Here is a 16706-nt window from a genome sequence, read left to right as displayed (position 1 = left end):
TAGAGATGTTGATGCAAACAAATTTCACTCAAAGTTCCAGACAATACGAGGCATTTGCTCTTCGTTACAGAGAATCGGCAGAGAATGAGCTGAGCCGCAGAGAATCGGCTCAGCTAGCTAGCAAGCTAGAAGATGACTAGCATAACTAAAGGACTAAAGGACTAAAGTGCTGCCGCTTCGTTCCCACTATCAGCATGTAGTTAAACGGCATTGTGGGTAACATCAGTGTCAACCGTCAATGTCAATGAAAGAAGGTTAAATTAAAAACTCAGAATTGTATTATTAAATAAATCACGGTGGATTTTTCCTTTAAGTTGCTATAAGTGCTAAAGAAACATTTCATTAACGTTTCCAGAGTATATAAACGCTATGAACTTGGCAAAATCAGATATGAACACTTGAGTATGCAGTCATCATCCAGTCTGTGTTGAGACTCGGACACTTTGTTTGCTTTTAATTCTGTGATTTTTGCTCGTGTGTATTTCAGGAGCAGGATCTGCTGACTCGGTTCTCAGACCTGCAGCAGGAGGCGAACTGCAGGAAGAACCGTGTCACTGATTTGGACCATGAGATTCATTCTCTGAACGAAACCATTAGCACGTTGACCAAAGAGCTGGAGCTGAAGGGGAAAGAAGTTCTGCGTGTCCGCAGCGAAGCCAATCTGCAGATCAGGTCTGTTTACTGAGCATTAATCCAACACACACTTACATATAAACAACACTATGGCTCTTGAACACAGCAGTTTTTTTTTTATGATTTTGGATTTTTTTCTTGCATAACGCTTAGCTCTTTGATGAGTAATGATGAGCTGCTTTATTTGCTAATTGAACAATGATACGTGCATGTATCTGATGCATTGTATCAGCATCGAGAATAGGTTAACAATATATAGGCACACACATGTGCATAGCGAGTCAAAGCAATTGTTGGATGAAAGTCTATCTTAATAAACAAGGTCTATTCATTAAGCATCCCTGGAACAAATGTTTTGAGCAAGACAGCACATGTACTCATGACAAATGTTTTCCTTCTCAGAACAAGTGAATCATTTAAAAATTTGCTCACAGCTTTCCAACATCGTTTTTCCTTTTTTTTTTATAGACCCGCTAAGTTGTGTCGCTTCAGATGCATCCGTGAGGTCATTTGGTACAACATTTATGGTCATTGGTGACAGTGAATAAGTGAAATTCTTGTAAACGATTCTTAAATAATGACTGTAATATTGACATAAATCAATTTATTTAATAACATAGTGTGTCAAAATATTGTCAAAAACTGCATGAAGCTAGATCCAACCAAGGAAAAAAAGCGCCTGGCTAAATCTCTTTGCTCTTTTTTTTTCACCTACACTGATGTTAGGAAATTGTTTTAAAAATTGGTTACGGTTCAAGAGATCACCCACGAATGTTAGAGTATTGTTTATAGATAAATTTCAACTTATTAGTATAAACCTTGGCTTAAGTTTTATAATCTATTGTTAAAATCTATTGGGTTTTTTTTCTTAATAAAGTATCTTCTCAGGTTTACAGATTAAGGGATATAATTCCCTCTCAGCAGTCAATACATTCTTAGTTCATATAAAATAACAAGTTTTTATCGATTCATCAAAATTGAATCTAAATTTCTATGGTCCGTTCATTTTCCATTTTTTTCCATTTTTGAATTGAAATTTTTTCTTGATTTTATAGTCAAACAAGAGTCATGTAGATTTTTATAATAACAGAAGTATAACATTGTATTTTATTGTCTGCAAACATAAAGACAAACACAAAACGATGTTACATAGTTAAATAGTGCAGGGTGTTTATGGTGAACTATTTATGGAAGAGCTAAAAATGCACTCGTTCTTTCCCCCTTCCCCAAAAGCAGCTCTTTTCATTTCAGATACTCTTTATAAGACATATTAGCTTTGGATATCAAGCCATTGGTTTTACTAAAGAGATTTTACCTAACACTAAAAGCCTTTTAGCTTCTCTTAGCAGCAATGTATCTCACTTTATATTGAAAATACTCACATTTTTGTCTAGTGTTATTGCTAGAAATTTCCTTAATTAGCTCTGTAATCCTTTCATTGAAACCATACAGTATTTCAGGAGAGTGTCGTTAAACATCTACCCAACTTTAAAAAAAAAAAAATTGCTTGTGATCTAACAAGGGTGCCAGTAGTGAGCCAGTGAGAGACATCTTCAACAAGATGGAGGGATGAAGTGAGGACTAAAAAAAGGTCTTGTGCAGCAGCTGCTCGGATGTTACACATTCCAGCCAGGACATTGTACACTAGAACACAACACATTCACATTCACAGCAGCCATTTGTGAAAAACATTCTTCTCAGCGGTCATTATTAAAGGGACCAACTGATGGCTCCTGAGATTCACTGCAGTGTTATTAGTCTGAAAAGAAAACACTTCATGTTACAGTTCGCAGCTTGTCATTCGCTAACATTATATAAGTAATTTAAGCAAAGGCTACTAATTACTTGATAAATCGTGCAACTTGCAAGTGATGAATAAGAGTTGAGTATAAAAATCTTTAACGTAGGTAGACAGAGTAAACATAGGAATATCTATATTTGCAAGACATGAGTAAATACAAGAAATATGAAGTAGGAAACTAGAAAAATGAGGCTTAGTAATGCACGAATACAATTGAAAAGACTTGGCAGTGATATATTGAATAAACAAGGTATCAGTAGCCAAACTAACCAGAGCTAAACACGGAAGAGGTGAACACAATCAGGCAACAAACCATTGACAGGGCAGGGAAAAGTTAAAGTTACAGCTTTATAAAACGCTGACAGTGGAGACTCTTTTCACAAATGTTAACTAAACATTTTTAATGCTACAGCACAAATCAGCACAAACTAATAGCTATACTATGATACATACAGTATGATACTAGTTCAATGCTAATCTGGTTGTATTTCAGAAACTTGTTTTGGAGGGAATTTTTTTTAGCACCACAAAAAGGAAGAAAAGAAAAATGGAATAAATTGTGTTCGTCGTCCTTTTCCATTTCAATTACAGTTCAGAAAACGAAAGTGTCATACAACGGATATGCCACAAGTGAAATGAAATGTTTTTATCGTATGCTGGCGAAGGGAAGCACAAATTTGCAAGTCTAGTGTGTGTGTGTGTGTGTGTGTGTGTGTGTGTTTGTGTGTGTGTGTGTGTGTGTGTGTGTGTGTGTGTGGTGTAATTTAGTTGAAGGGCTATTTTTCTTGATAAAAAAAAGCCTCTCCAGCAGTGCAGCCATAAAGGTTAATTCAGCAGGCATTAAGAGGGCAGAGGAAGTGATTTTCTCTGGCAGGCCCGAGGCGGAGTGAAGCGGTATCTCTCTCTCTCTCTCTCTCTCTCTCTCTCTCTCTCTCTCTGCAGCTGATTTTACTCACAGCACTCAGTCTGTTCTCAGGAATAAACCACACAGCAGACACCAATAAACACATTTCCTCCACACATCTATTGACCAAATGAGGAGGTATTATGTAAGGTTTTCTTTATAATCCTAAAGTGAAATTCGGAAATTGTGGAAATTCGCCGCCTGGAATGAATGCACCAGCTTTAATAGTGTATATCAGGTAAAAGTCTGAGCGTACACACACACACACACACACACACGCACACACACACACACACACACACATACTCACACACAATTCTTTTTACTACCAGTTTTTATTATTTAGAAATGGTTTTCCTTTAGCACTGTGAATTTCTTTCTTTCTCGCTCTCTCTCTCCTTCTGTGCCCACAATTTTATTAGAGTCTCGCTCCATTTATTAAAATTGAATTACAAGACTGCACTGCATTGTGTTACCTTTAACCAGCTCTAAATTGTATTATATTGAATTCTTAAGTGCATTAAATGAATCCTTTAGACATCAGAACATCTCTCAGTCCCGGAAATAAAAACACACACAAACACACACAAACACACACACACACACACACCTAGTTGATTGCCAACTTTCTTTTTTTCATGCATTTTCATTGTATTGTCCTACCTATAGATTTAAATTTTTTTAATCCTATGTTGTGTTTTGAGCCATTTAAAAATAACATTTCTAATTTCAGAAATTTCCATTTTTTTCTCAGTTTTCTTTCTTGTTTGACTGCTTCCAAATTTATTCTTACCCAATTAAAAAAAAAAACGGTACTAAACGGTACCATTCCTCGGCACTGGGGTTGTACCTCAAGTCTACTTTTTGTACCTTTATTTTTAGTATGCATCTTTTACCTAGAAAGGGGTATATAGTATACGTTTAAAGCTTTACTCTAAAAGATAATTACTGTCCAAATATGTTCCTTAAATCTAAAGGGACACCATATATACCAGGTGAAAAATAAACATTGTGGGTTTAAAAGATAAGGGGACCACACCAGCACCATGGAAAGTGTAGTACAGTGTAGTACTATTTATTTATGGCATTAAACAGGGACATTAGTATGACAAAGAAGTATGTTTTTGGGAGGTGGGAGGAAACTGGAGAACCCAGAGGAACCGCACATGGACACGAGGAGAAGATGTGAAACCAACTTGAGCTTGAGATCGGGATCGAAGTTGGGATCCTGAAGCTGTGAGGCGGCAATGCTAACCGCTGATCTAATAAACGTTGAGAATTATGATGTTGAGTGGATTAACATATTTACACTTTGCTTCATGTTCTGAATGCTAATTGTGAGTTACTCATGAATTGTGTTTGCAGGGCTCATGAGCAAGATCTGTCTAAGAGGCATGAGAGGGAGATAGGCGAGCTCAACTCAAGCCACAACAGAGAAACACAGATCATGTTGTCTGATTTTAACAAAGCTCAGGAGCTGCTGAAGGACAAGATCTCCGCTCTGCAAATCCTGTAAGTTCAACAAAATCGCATCTTTTTTTATTACGCTTTACAATATTATCATGATATTGAAGCCGTTTTGGAATTTTTAATTCACTACTTCATTTCACTTGTAAAGCGCTAAATAAAGTAATGGCTTTTTCCACAAGAGTTGAATTTAATTGGAGTTTAATCATCAATTGTTGCTGGGTAGAAAAGTTAACATTTCCACCTGTCTGTAGATGTTACGTTAGCTAGCTGGAGAGAAGCATGCGGATGAACACTGCCAATCTACAAACACAAATATGACAGTTTAACTTGCATTAGTTAATTTCTATTTTTCATGAGAATTTGTCGGAAGACAGCTGGCCTTATGGCCTTACAAACAGAACAGCTATTAGCTTGGGAGAACAAACACTGCTCAGAAATACACACACCTCAGGGGGAGGGAGGGAGGGAGGGAGAGACAGAGAGAGAGAAATATATGTGGGAAAACAAGGTTCAGGTGTGCCACATCAGCTATTACCCATCTCGCACATACACCTGTGCAGTCTCACGCTAACCACCTGCTACCTGCTACCTCCATACTAACAGTTTTGTGTGGTTGAATATTATGATATATTACGATATATAACTATTTATCAGCACCTGCCTACTTAATACCCAGGCTGCAGCTAACACTAGCTACTAGCTACTACTAGCAAAGTAATAAATTTTAAAAATAAATATTTAAAAGACTTTTGGTTTTCCACCACGGGAATGTCTCAGGACAGAGTACATTGTGTTTTTCAGTTTTTTGGCAACAAGCTGCATTTTTTTTTATTTGTGTGTTTTATTATCTCCAAGAGAAAGTGAGGGAATGAGTCATTCATTAATAAATAAAAATTGCAGTCTGGGAGATTGCTGTGCTCTAAGAGGAGTAAAACCCAGAAAAACAGGAAACAGCACACTCCATTAGGTTTTATTCCTTACCAATGAATTTATATTTGGGTGGAGGCTGTAACAGGAATTCAAAAGTGAAGCCAAAATGTCTCTGAGGTCCTCTAGTGGCTGGCTTTCAGTACAATTTTTAACCCCGCCCATTCCCTTGTTAGTGAAAGGGATAGGACCCAAAGTTACATTTTAAGTTCCATATCTACAAATTATTTTTGGGAATAATGTGGTGTCAGTTGACCGTAATATCTTCCTTTGAAGATGGATGGAAAATAACACAAAACAGATTGAGATTAAATTACTGGTGCTTATTATTAGTGCGTCTTTCTACATTCGAAAAGGAAGATCAATGTAAATTATGAAAGTAATTCAGAACCATCCAATGACGTTTGTGTACGCAGCTGCATATGGCAAATTATATAAACAATTTGAAATTATGCATGTTTAATTCATATTCTTTCTGTTTGATTTAGTTTACCCCTATGTGTTAATTAACACATTAACTAACAAACATTACACTAATGTACTTAAGGTGGTCGTTATTCACTCAGGAATTCATAAGACTCACGTCGTAGTTAAGGTTAGATCTTCATTAGTTCATGATTAGTTCATACCTTAACTCATCATTAGTTCCTATTTAAGTAAGTATTAATTCAGGTATTAGTACATGATTGTTCATCTACTGTTATTGTAAAGTGTCACCAAGTTACTTATCACTGAATGAGATGAAATTAGCAGACACGTTTTCATTTTATTTACTGTAGGAGTCTAATTCCCTTTTTTTTGTCTCCCTTCCAGCTCAACATTTGTTCTTTAAGGAAATTAAAACTGATATTAAGAACTGAATGTAAGAATTAAATGATTTCTATTCTGTAGTTCACAGTGCATTTGAATGCTTGTGTGTGTGTGTGTGTGTGTGTGTGTGTGTAGGCTGGAGGGCACGGAGGAGAAGTTTCGGAACCGTGAGAGCAGACCAGAAGATCTGAAAGCGATCGCTGAGCTCAGAGAGATGGTGGCTGAAAGAGAGTCTCTGGTCAAAAAGTTGGTGGTGAGTGTGCGCTCACTGCTGTGCGCCCTTACACACCTTCTCACACACGGTTTCACACTGTCTCCTTCGTTTCAGGATGATAAGAAGTTCTACCAGCTGGAGTTGGTGAATCGAGATACGAGCTTCAATAAAGTGTTTAACACCAGCCCCAATGTGGGGGTCATTAATCCACTTATAAAGGTAATAACGTCACTCTGTATTAATCACAAACTCAGAACGGTGTTACAGATGAAATCTGTGCCTTTTAACCCTTAGAACCCAATCATTACCATTTGCTGGTATTTTTTCCTCTTAAAATACACTCCTTTTTTTATTATTATAGTGAAATGAGAAAGTTTTAAATCCCTTAGATTTCTGGGTAAAAAAAGAGCAATGTATTTCTATTTTACAGTTTATCAACAAACATAAATTCCATATTCAATGAATGTGTTTCTTATTAAATTCCTAATTACAGCATACAGCATAAATATTACAGCAGCTCTGTCTGAGTGAACAGTTATTAAGTGTTATTTAAAGCATGAAAAAATTAAACAGGCATTCTCAAGCAGTTTGCTGCGAAAAATAAAAGTTAATGGTCAACAGGAAAAGTAGGCAATTATCATATAATCCAAAACTGAAAATATTCACAGAACTGATGATTGAACTAAATATTAAACTGTTTAGACCAACAGCAACAGTGAACATTGTTTAGAAAGGGAAGAAACATAAACACGAAGTTATGACCAATCCGCCAATAACACTTTTTATTTATTAAAGAATGACACAGTACTTTTTATCAGTTTATAGTTACATTTAATGTTCCATAGAGTTCCATGGAGTTCCCCGTGTAGTTATCAGTTACGTTATAGTACCTATAAACAGTTGTTTCCTCATGTTAAGTGAAAGACTTTCTCCTGATGGAAAACATACTGACTACTACAGAGTTGACACTGGAGACTCCTTCCATAAAAGTTAGATATTTTTTGTCCATAATTAACAAGACCCTGTAAATTAATTAAGTAGAATTAACTTTTAAATCAGGGGTTCTAAAACTTTTTGTAGCCTTTAAATGTTAAATGAATTCCACAGACCCCCCTCAGTATAAATTTATTTCATTACTGAAATATGTACAACATATTTTGGCTATGCTTTGGAAGCAGAGATTATTTTATTCCTGAACGTTAATTATAAACTATTTTTAGGCCTTGAGTTTTGATATTAAACCCATTCAATCCAAGGGGCCAGACACGTAAGCTAAAAACTATAAAAACCAAATAAATTTGATTATTTTCATAATAGTGGGCTGTGATTTCCACCACTGTTTCTAAATTGAAACATATAGACCCCCTGTATATAATTCACAGACCCTCGGACCTCACATTGAGACCCAGGGATATAAACCTGTGCCAGACTACTTATAGAAAATGAATCAACAGTTTCTGACCAATCAGAAACAAGAATTGAACAGCGCTGGTGTCATGGTATTTTTAAATTTATAGTAACATGAATTACTATATATATATATATATATATATATATATATATATATATATATATATATATATATATATATAAAAGAACTCAAACTTGTTGTGCTTGTAGCCGTCAATGTTTCGAGGTATATTTGTGCTGAAAATTCTAGATGTGTAAGATTTATTGCCCCAAATCACAAAAGTAGAAGGTAGAACCTGTTAGCTGTTAAAGAACATCCGAGAACACACACACATGCTTCTCTTACCATCACTATATAACATTTACACAATATACACAATTTTATATATATATAGTTAGCTCAGGATGCCATGAAGCTTAATAATAATGCTGCGGTTCTAAGGGTACTAAGGAGTTCATGTCCCTTTGTCATAAATAATATGTATATTTCAAATGCACAGCCATTTTTTTTGCATTAACACCCTGATGATTTTTTTATTTATTTATTTATTTTGCATTAAGGCAAATGCTGACTCCTGAAATACTGATGCATCCCATCCAATAAAATTTAGGAATGGGTTATTGTGCATGAACAATTTTTTTTTTTTTTTTTTAACTTTTTTGCCTTTTAGCTGTCTAACTCTCATTGCCATGACGTGTCCATGTGATCTCCTTTGTCAGCATCTAATTTTAGCCATGTTGCCACATCGATCTCTCCTTTTGCTTTCCAAGCCATTCTCTCGTCATTTATCTCGTCCAGAGTGGTGTCTTCATTCTTTCAGCTCACCAAGCTGGAAGATAAAAGCTAGCCCTATATTAGTAATTGAATAATCCCAGAAAAAAAAAAAAAAAAAAAAAAAAAAACGTTCTGTTTGTGTCCTTTCGATATAGCATAAGAGTAGAAAAGCTGCAATCCGATTCGTCAGCTCTCCAAACCTAAGTGTTGTGGAAGTGGAAGGGAGAGGGGCGGGGCCTACCAGCCTAGAGTCTGTCCCAAGTTCCCCCAATCAGCATGCAGAGCACAAAGCTCCGTCCCTGACCCTGCCCACGCGGAGGTGAGCCCCGCCTCTTCGTCCAGCGTCCGTCCTCTCTCACACACGCTCACCATAACGAGAGGCGTATTTGCCATTGGTTTGATCACACAGCCATAACTGTGTTTGCTTTTAATTTTTTTTTTCTCATTTTTTTTCCACTCTTCAATGCATCTTGTTGACACGATGCACATAAAGAGTGTTTGTGTTGCGTACTGATTTGAAGCATGGACATTCCTGGACATTTATATCACTGTCATGTATGAGCAGAGAGTGTAGCACGTTCACTGAATTCCACCTAGCGATTGGCGTACGCATACACACTGTGTGATCGTTAAAAAAAAATGGCATTGGAATGGAAAAGCGAGCATGCCGTAGTGTGGACGTTCTCCTTTTCTTGTGTCCATTGTTTTGTTTTTTTTAGGATTTGCATGTTTCAATATGTGGATGTGATGCATAGCAACACCAGTGTGAGTGTATCTGTTTCTTTTCATCTTTCTTTCATGTCTTTGGTGTTTCTGCCTTTAATTTTTAAAAGGAGGTTTTGCTAAATGTGTAAAGTTGGGGCTTTTGTTATTATAGGACCATGTTCAGACTTGGAGACTTAATTTAAACTTAAGTTACATCAATATTTACACTGGAAAGTTCCTGGTATTCAGAGTCGGGTTATGCGGGTACTTCAGTTGATTTTCCCCAATCAGATAATTACAGAAAATGTATTATCTCTTCATTACATTCACTTAATTTAATTCACTTAATGCTGAATATAGTCCGTAGGGTCCAGAGGTTAATCCACTAATTAGTTTTTCATCAGTTTCATCAGTTCTTCATCCAAAATTTAGTCAAATTATATTTCTCAAAAAAAGATTCCATGTTTGTTAACAAATATTCACAAAATGTGTTAGATTTTGTATATAAATGAACCCCTTTATTGGTGGTAGAGTCAGAACTTTGTGGTCCAACTAACTATTTTAATCAAATTTATCCTTTTTAAGCCAGTTAGCACCTCATTCTTGTATGGTCTAATTAAATTTTCTGGATCCAACCCCGTATTATTGCATACACAGGAATATTTTAAACATTAACCTTTATGTCCTCCAGGAGAGCAAAATCAGCCATGCTCTGTGGGTCGAAAGGATGGCATTACTCTGTCCGCTGTCAATCAGACTGACAATAACAGTATGTGGGTGTCTGCGAGCTCGTGTATGTAGAAGAGGGCTGTTAGCGCTTTCCTCTCAGTGTGTTCAGCTGCCCCGTGATGCAGCATGAGTAGCAGTTGGTAGCTGTTGTACAACAGATTTTTTTTTAAATCTTTCTCACTGTCATTGTGCCTTTTCTCTTCAGAACTCATTGTTTTCACCTTCATTATGAACAATTATTGTAGGGTGTGTAGCTGCTTGATCAGTAGGTCACATGACCATAGCATGTATATAGGTTATACCTGTGCTGAGATTCTGTCCTTTTAAGCATTCTTTCTTTTCTTTTTTTTTTTTTTTTGCTCTGTGTTTTAAACCCAGCCAATACTTGTTTTCTGGAGTGTCTGTATACTGGTCATTTTACAGAAGGGAAAATATGGTATTATCTTTCCAGAAGCATGCACATGAAGTTTGTATTATTGATATATTAGATTCAGATGGGACTAAAATCCCAGAAATATTCCAGTAATAATTACATTACCCCGCCTCCAAATGTAAAAGGAATCCAATCAGAATTGACTTTAGGATTATATTTATGAGCTTCTGTCTCTATCTCTCTCTTTTTCCCCCATTTTATCCACAATTTCCTGCCAATTCCTACCCATTATCCATCTCACCCTTATCACAACTGCCAACTGAGGAGTGTGAAGTATAACACATGCTTCCTCTGAGACACGTGAGTCACAGAACACTTGTAGGAAAGCGCTATCTACCCTCTTCCACATACGCGAGCTCACAGTCTCGCGCAATAAGCTAGTGTGGCTGTAATTGACAGGGAAGAGAGTATGCCACCCCAGACTGAGAACATAGTCTCCGTATTTTGCTCTCTAAGACTCCTGGCGAAGTACGTCTGTGGCGTTGTCGAGATTCGAACCCGCGATCGTCTGAACGCTTTTCTGTTCTACCACTCAGGTTTATGCTTTGGGTTGCTTATCTCCTCACTAAATTCTGTAATCGGATGTTTCCTGCTTAACCCCAGTGTGTTCTGTGTGTCTGGCAGCCCTCGTGAGAGCGACGATCCGACAGTAGCACCAGAAGAGCCGCAGGAACTCTCATCTCAATACTTCTCGTTCTGACACTTTCCACAAGAAGAGCATGTGAAACAGCACTTTTCAGTCGTCCATTAGTCTGTGTTATGCACTTCACTGTGAATTTCACTTCCTGTTTTTATTTCAATAATAATAATAATAATAATAATAATAATAATAATAATAATAATATACCTTTGACTTGGGCATTAATTCAGTATGACAGGTATGTCCAATTTAGTCATATGCACAGATTAGATCATCTCTTCTTGAAGGACCGAAACTGTTGGAATAACACTGTCTTGCCAGTTCTGAAAATTAATTTACAATTAATTGCACAATTAATTGTTTATATTTGTATTATATTGTCTTGTTACGAACAATAAACCATCAATTATAAAATGATGTTTGCATCTTCAAATTCAAATGTCTATATAATTATTGTTAATGGGAAATTAGTGTGGAACTGTATTTAATGCATTAAATTATATTCATAATTATAATATGGCCTGTATTTGTAAACCTTCAGTTAGAGCAGTAATAATATTTATTTATTTATTTATTTATTTATTTATTTATTTTAGAAAGAAGGTTAAGATAGTATACTATTCTTGTAGCTGCTATAACGGAAGTGATAACAGGAACGAACTTGTTTCATGGACATTCCACTACATAAAATGTAACTATAAATGGATAAAAAAAAGTGAAGTGTCTTTCATTAATAAATTTAAAAATGTAATTGTTGGCATGTTGCTGTGGCATAAGAGGAATAAAATACTCCAGACCATGCTATTATAGGAAAATAATCAACTTCAGAGTCCCTGGTCAGGGTTGTGGTGGATCCAGAGCCAAACCCAGGAAATAATTAATTATGTTAGTCATAATTAATCAATTAACGATCAATTATTACTAATTATTATGATTTTAGATTTAAATGGTTACTACAGAAAAGGCTAATTAGTGACATTACACAAGCAATACATCTTTACATATTTTTTACATACTTTATTTACAAAGTAGGAAACAAAAGTAAAACAGGAGACTTTTTTTTTTTTTTTTGGGAAACCAGAATGTTTGATTTTGTGTGTAAAAATAATTTTTTGTGATGTTTAGCATCCTCTGCTGGCTAAGAAGAGATTACAAAAACATGATTAAAACATTAACCGGCCTTGTCTTTCTCCTCATCCTCTCTGACTGCACACATGCTTCATGGGTTGGGTTTTAAGCAGCTCTTTGGTGAGGTTGATGGTAATTTCTGGGCCAGAAAAATGTAAACAGAAGCCAGAAACAAATAATGTAGTGAGATCCATTGCATATCAATATTGTGAATATTGAATATTGCAGGAGTCTTCGATAATATATAATTGATATAAATTTAGAAAAGCTTTTAAAAATTACAAACTGCACCTTTAATTTTATTTACTTGGCCCTATTACTTCTGAGACAGTATGTATGCTAAATACCTTCAAGTTTGCTTTTCTTGGATAATAATGTGTATTTATGAAATATAATCATATAGACATCTGATTTAGTGACAGGTGTAGGGTAATGTACAGTAAGTATCGTTGACTGTAGTGCATATGGTAAGAAATGGAGAGAAATGAAAATATCTAGAAAAATCCAGCATCCTAATTTCTAAATATGATCACACCATGTAATAAAAGCCAGCAATAATGTGGGGAAAGTCCTGTTCTTGTCCCAAGCTCCATCCAGGCCTCGGGTTCCTTCGGCCACGCATGTCTTCCATCCTCACAACAGCAGGACGATGATGTAGATGAGGAGCAGGCAGATGAGGATGAGCGAGAAGTTGACGAAGAGCTCCTGCAGGTTGCGTTTGGTCTGCGGGTTCACCTCGATGACGGAGGCCCTGCGTATGGCTGAGCGGGTGATGTGTTGAACTCTCTCCATCGCGCCGGAGGATCAGGGACGAGAGACAGGAGGTGAAGTGACCGCCCAGGGGACTGAGCCGCAGTACTGTCAGCTGCTAGCGCTTACTCCTGTCTTTCATCAAAGCAGAAAAGAGAGAGAGGATGATCGAGCTATTCCGAGCAGGTGTGAAAGGAGGCTTAAACCACAACGTGATGACAAGACGTCATACTTGTGGGTATTTATAGTAAATCGAGATTATGTGGTGAGGTAAGGGGGCACATCATGTTGATCATTTTAAAAAGTAACACAACGTTAAAGAAAAACGCCACCCTTAAGCACATTAAAAATGTTTATAAGAAAATATTTGTGATTTTCGTGCTCGTTTGTCAGTTGGTGCTGTTAAGGACTAAAGCGCTGCTGCATCGAGATGAAGTTATCCCACTGGCACTGCTATCAGCCGGTAGCCAAAAGGCATTGTGGGTTATGTAGGAAATCATTAACTGTAGTGTGAATAAACAAACATGATGAAGTTTAAATTAAAAAAAAAAAAGTCAATTCAGTTTCATTACAAGATAATATGCCATTTTAGATCAGACGTTCTTTCCCTCAGGCTGTATTTTTTCCTTTAAATCTATATAGCTACAATGTTTAGATGTTAAGGCCAGAAGTAAAGTAAAAAAAATACAAATTTACAGTTTTCCAGTCAAGTCATATTTCGCGTTTGACGTTTGTTCTTAGTTTTTCACCTTAGTTATGAGGCTAATATTGCTAAGTAAGAGAATTTGTTAGCTAAGAGTTTAGCATTGTCAAAACATCGTGACTAAAGCATCGCACATTCACCTCAAATGGCTTTTTTGAGTTGTTTAGTATCTCAAACAGATGTACAGTACAGTATGTGGACACGTTATGATGCACTGTTATCTATAAAAATAGAGAAAAATACCGTGTATAGCTAAAAAAAAAAGTGCAAGCGGCCATTTTGAAGCTGAAACGTGCCTTGGGCTTCAGATTTCCAACGTTTGTAGGCAAAATTGTGTATTAAACATGATTTAATTATTAAATTACATACTTATTTCTGCTATTATGAAACTTCTTATGTACAAATGTTATTACTGAGAAAAACTGTGAGGTTAGTGTGATAATGTAGACAAGTTTGCATGATGCTAAACAAAACAACTTGATTGCATTTTGTAAAAGAGGAAAAGGAAATGAAATAACTGTTTCATATTGACCGAACTGTCCCGTTAGTGCAGAAACAAGTGTCATCCTTAAGATTTTATGATTATTGTTAAAATGATATTGTGATGCTGAACATCTTGGATATTTTCATAGTATAAAATCTGTGTATCAAAAAAATACATGGTAAAACCAACTGGCTTATTTTATCCATCCCATTTGGATTAATATAACATTAATTAGACTACTGCATTGGTAGGTAACTACCTCATTCACATGGGTTTTTACTGCAAAGCTATGTCTTGTGGTAAAAGTAATAGGTCTCTATTCACACTCACTTTTTTTTTTTTTTACAATTTGACCACAGCTTTCTTTTTTTCTTTCTTTTTCTTTTTTTTTTCCCCAAGGACTATAGTTCAGGTCTGTCAGGATGTGGATTGCTCAGGAAGCTTATCATTCAATGTTTTCAAATTTTCCTGGCAGGAATTCCTAGATATCAAGCATATCTTGGTAATGTGATTTATATGTGAATGTGAATATTATATCCATTGGGCTACTTCCAGAAGATTCCTTGAATCTGATATTGTCTAAGCCAGTATTCACCAACTTTGTTTACCTTCTTACAGTTCTTTCTACAATCCAACATTGCTGAAGTCAGTTTCTCCTATTTCAAATTTCTCCAAATGTTTTGATTAATTTTTCTGTAAATTCAAAAACCACAGGTTTATGTAAATATCCTTGATAAAACGTTATTGTAAATGCAGTAGTTTACACAAGAACGTGTATGGCAGATGCTCTACCATATCAGCACTTTTATCAAATATGTGCTGTTGATGTGGTGAAGTTTTCTGTGAGGAGACGTTTAGTTGACACTTATGGAAGGAGTCTCCAGTGGCAGCGCTTGGTATCAGTCCTAAATTTCCCATCTTGGGAAAGTTTTCAAGACAGATGACTTTGTGGTTTCTCAGTAACAAGACAATCTGAACTTCAAGAAGGCGAAAAAGAAAGACTGATGAGGGATTGACTGTTTATAGCTGCTATAATATAAGGGATAACAGGAACTAACTTGTCTCGTGGATGTTTCTTAACGTTAAACGTAACACTAAAGGGATAACAATACAACGTGCTATTCTTTAATGAATGAAAATTGTTAGAGTTAGAATGTTGCTGCAGTATAAGAGGAATGAAATACTTTGCGATGCGCTGTTATAGAAAAAATAATCAGGTTTTATTCCTTCAGGTTCAGTTCTAATAGATTTCAGTGTTACGATTTCTTATGATTTTTGCTTTTGTTTATAGATTTATCTTTTCAACATAAAAATAGTGAACATTGTCTCTTTCTGTGTCAATAACTGGCATGTTTATCACTAATGTTATATTATATTACTGTATGTTACATAATACAGTATAACAGTACACATTCTTTGTACTTAAACTCCCTATATTTACAAAGCCTCACTTTGTGAGGTATAGTCATTTGAATAAAGACAAATTCACCAGAGGCGGTTTATTACGACATGCAAATGTGTTGTGGTGTTCATATGTGTTTTTCCTTATCATTCTGTGACTTTTCATTTTTATAGGCTTTCTTATAAAAGAATGTTTTTCACTACTAGTGTGTTCAGTAGTTCACCAATGTGCAGTTAGTTATGCAAATCAGAAAGCTGATCAGCAGAGCTATCAGATAAATTTAAGAAATCTGCAATCTGTTTGTCATCAATTTTTAAAAGTATCCTACCGTGTCCTACACAGTGACATAAGAAGAGTACAAATGACATAACGTAGGTTTTCTTACCGTTAGAAGGGGAGAAAGGTGCTAAAGGTGAATAGAAGTGATTAAAATAGAAGCACTTCCAAGCTTGAGCTAGAGAGCAGAACAGAACAGTTCTGCATCTGTGTTCATGGTAGTATGTTTATAGGAGGAACAGAAGGGGTGGGGAAAAGTCACAGCGTGATCAGGAAGAGGGTGACAGACACCATTTCTGCCTTTGTGAAACTGAATATACACTGAACACTTACATAAATAGCTCCTAAAAGCACCAGCCTGCATTACTCACCTTTACCTGATGCAGGCTTTATTCTCTTTCTCCTTCAAGCTATTTACTGTAAATGAAACTCACAAGTATAAAGCAGCATTATAAGAATTATTTTGTATGGGATGCAGTAACTTAGCCAATTTTGTGCTTAGGTATTGACAG

At 36.0% G+C, this 16706-nt stretch overlaps 2 protein-coding genes across 4 annotated transcripts in view; one reads left to right on the top strand and one right to left on the bottom strand.

Moving 5' to 3' along the window:
• fam184aa (family with sequence similarity 184 member Aa) overlaps positions 1–12319 on the top strand; it is a 37425-nt gene extending 25106 nt beyond the window's left edge. Inside the window, exons 13-18 of one of the 2 annotated variants that reach the window (XM_034307815.2) lie at positions 488–672; positions 4704–4850; positions 6681–6798; positions 6874–6978; positions 9100–9263; positions 11436–12319. In XM_034307815.2, coding sequence (XP_034163706.2) covers positions 488–672; positions 4704–4850; positions 6681–6798; positions 6874–6978; positions 9100–9263; positions 11436–11511 — 795 coding nt within the window. In that variant the 3' untranslated portion in view covers positions 11512–12319. The remainder of the gene's footprint in view (positions 1–487; positions 673–4703; positions 4851–6680; positions 6799–6873; positions 6979–9099; positions 9264–11435) is intronic. The other variant, XM_026926044.3, reaches the window with a different exon arrangement.
• Positions 12320–12453: 134 nt separating this feature from the next.
• Positions 12454–16414, bottom strand: LOC113534148 (cardiac phospholamban-like). 2 transcript variants are annotated; one of them, XM_026926767.3, is made up of 2 exons: positions 16304–16414; positions 12454–13464 (listed from the first exon to the last, which is right to left on the bottom strand). In XM_026926767.3, exon 2 carries the CDS (start codon positions 13369–13371, stop codon positions 13213–13215), a length of 159 nt encoding a protein of 52 aa, XP_026782568.1. In that variant the 5' UTR covers positions 13372–13464; positions 16304–16414; the 3' UTR covers positions 12454–13212. The 2 variants fall into 2 exon arrangements, with proteins under 2 accessions (XP_026782568.1, XP_026782569.1); XM_026926768.3 differs by having other exon boundaries at positions 12454–13460; positions 16304–16412.
• Between the last annotated feature and the right edge of the window lie 292 nt (positions 16415–16706).

This window comes from Pangasianodon hypophthalmus, chromosome 10 (assembly GCF_027358585.1).
Source record: "Pangasianodon hypophthalmus isolate fPanHyp1 chromosome 10, fPanHyp1.pri, whole genome shotgun sequence".
Lineage (NCBI taxonomy): Eukaryota > Metazoa > Chordata > Actinopteri > Siluriformes > Pangasiidae > Pangasianodon > Pangasianodon hypophthalmus.
The sequence above is the reverse complement of the archived record's forward strand: the minus strand, read 5'-3'. Positions and strand labels throughout refer to the sequence as shown.

Bases quoted from the DNA above. Each gene is read 5' to 3' on its own strand.
- LOC113534148 (XM_026926767.3), bottom strand. From the start codon at position 13,371: ATGGAGAGAGTTCAACACATCACCCGCTCAGCCATACGCAGGGCCTCC.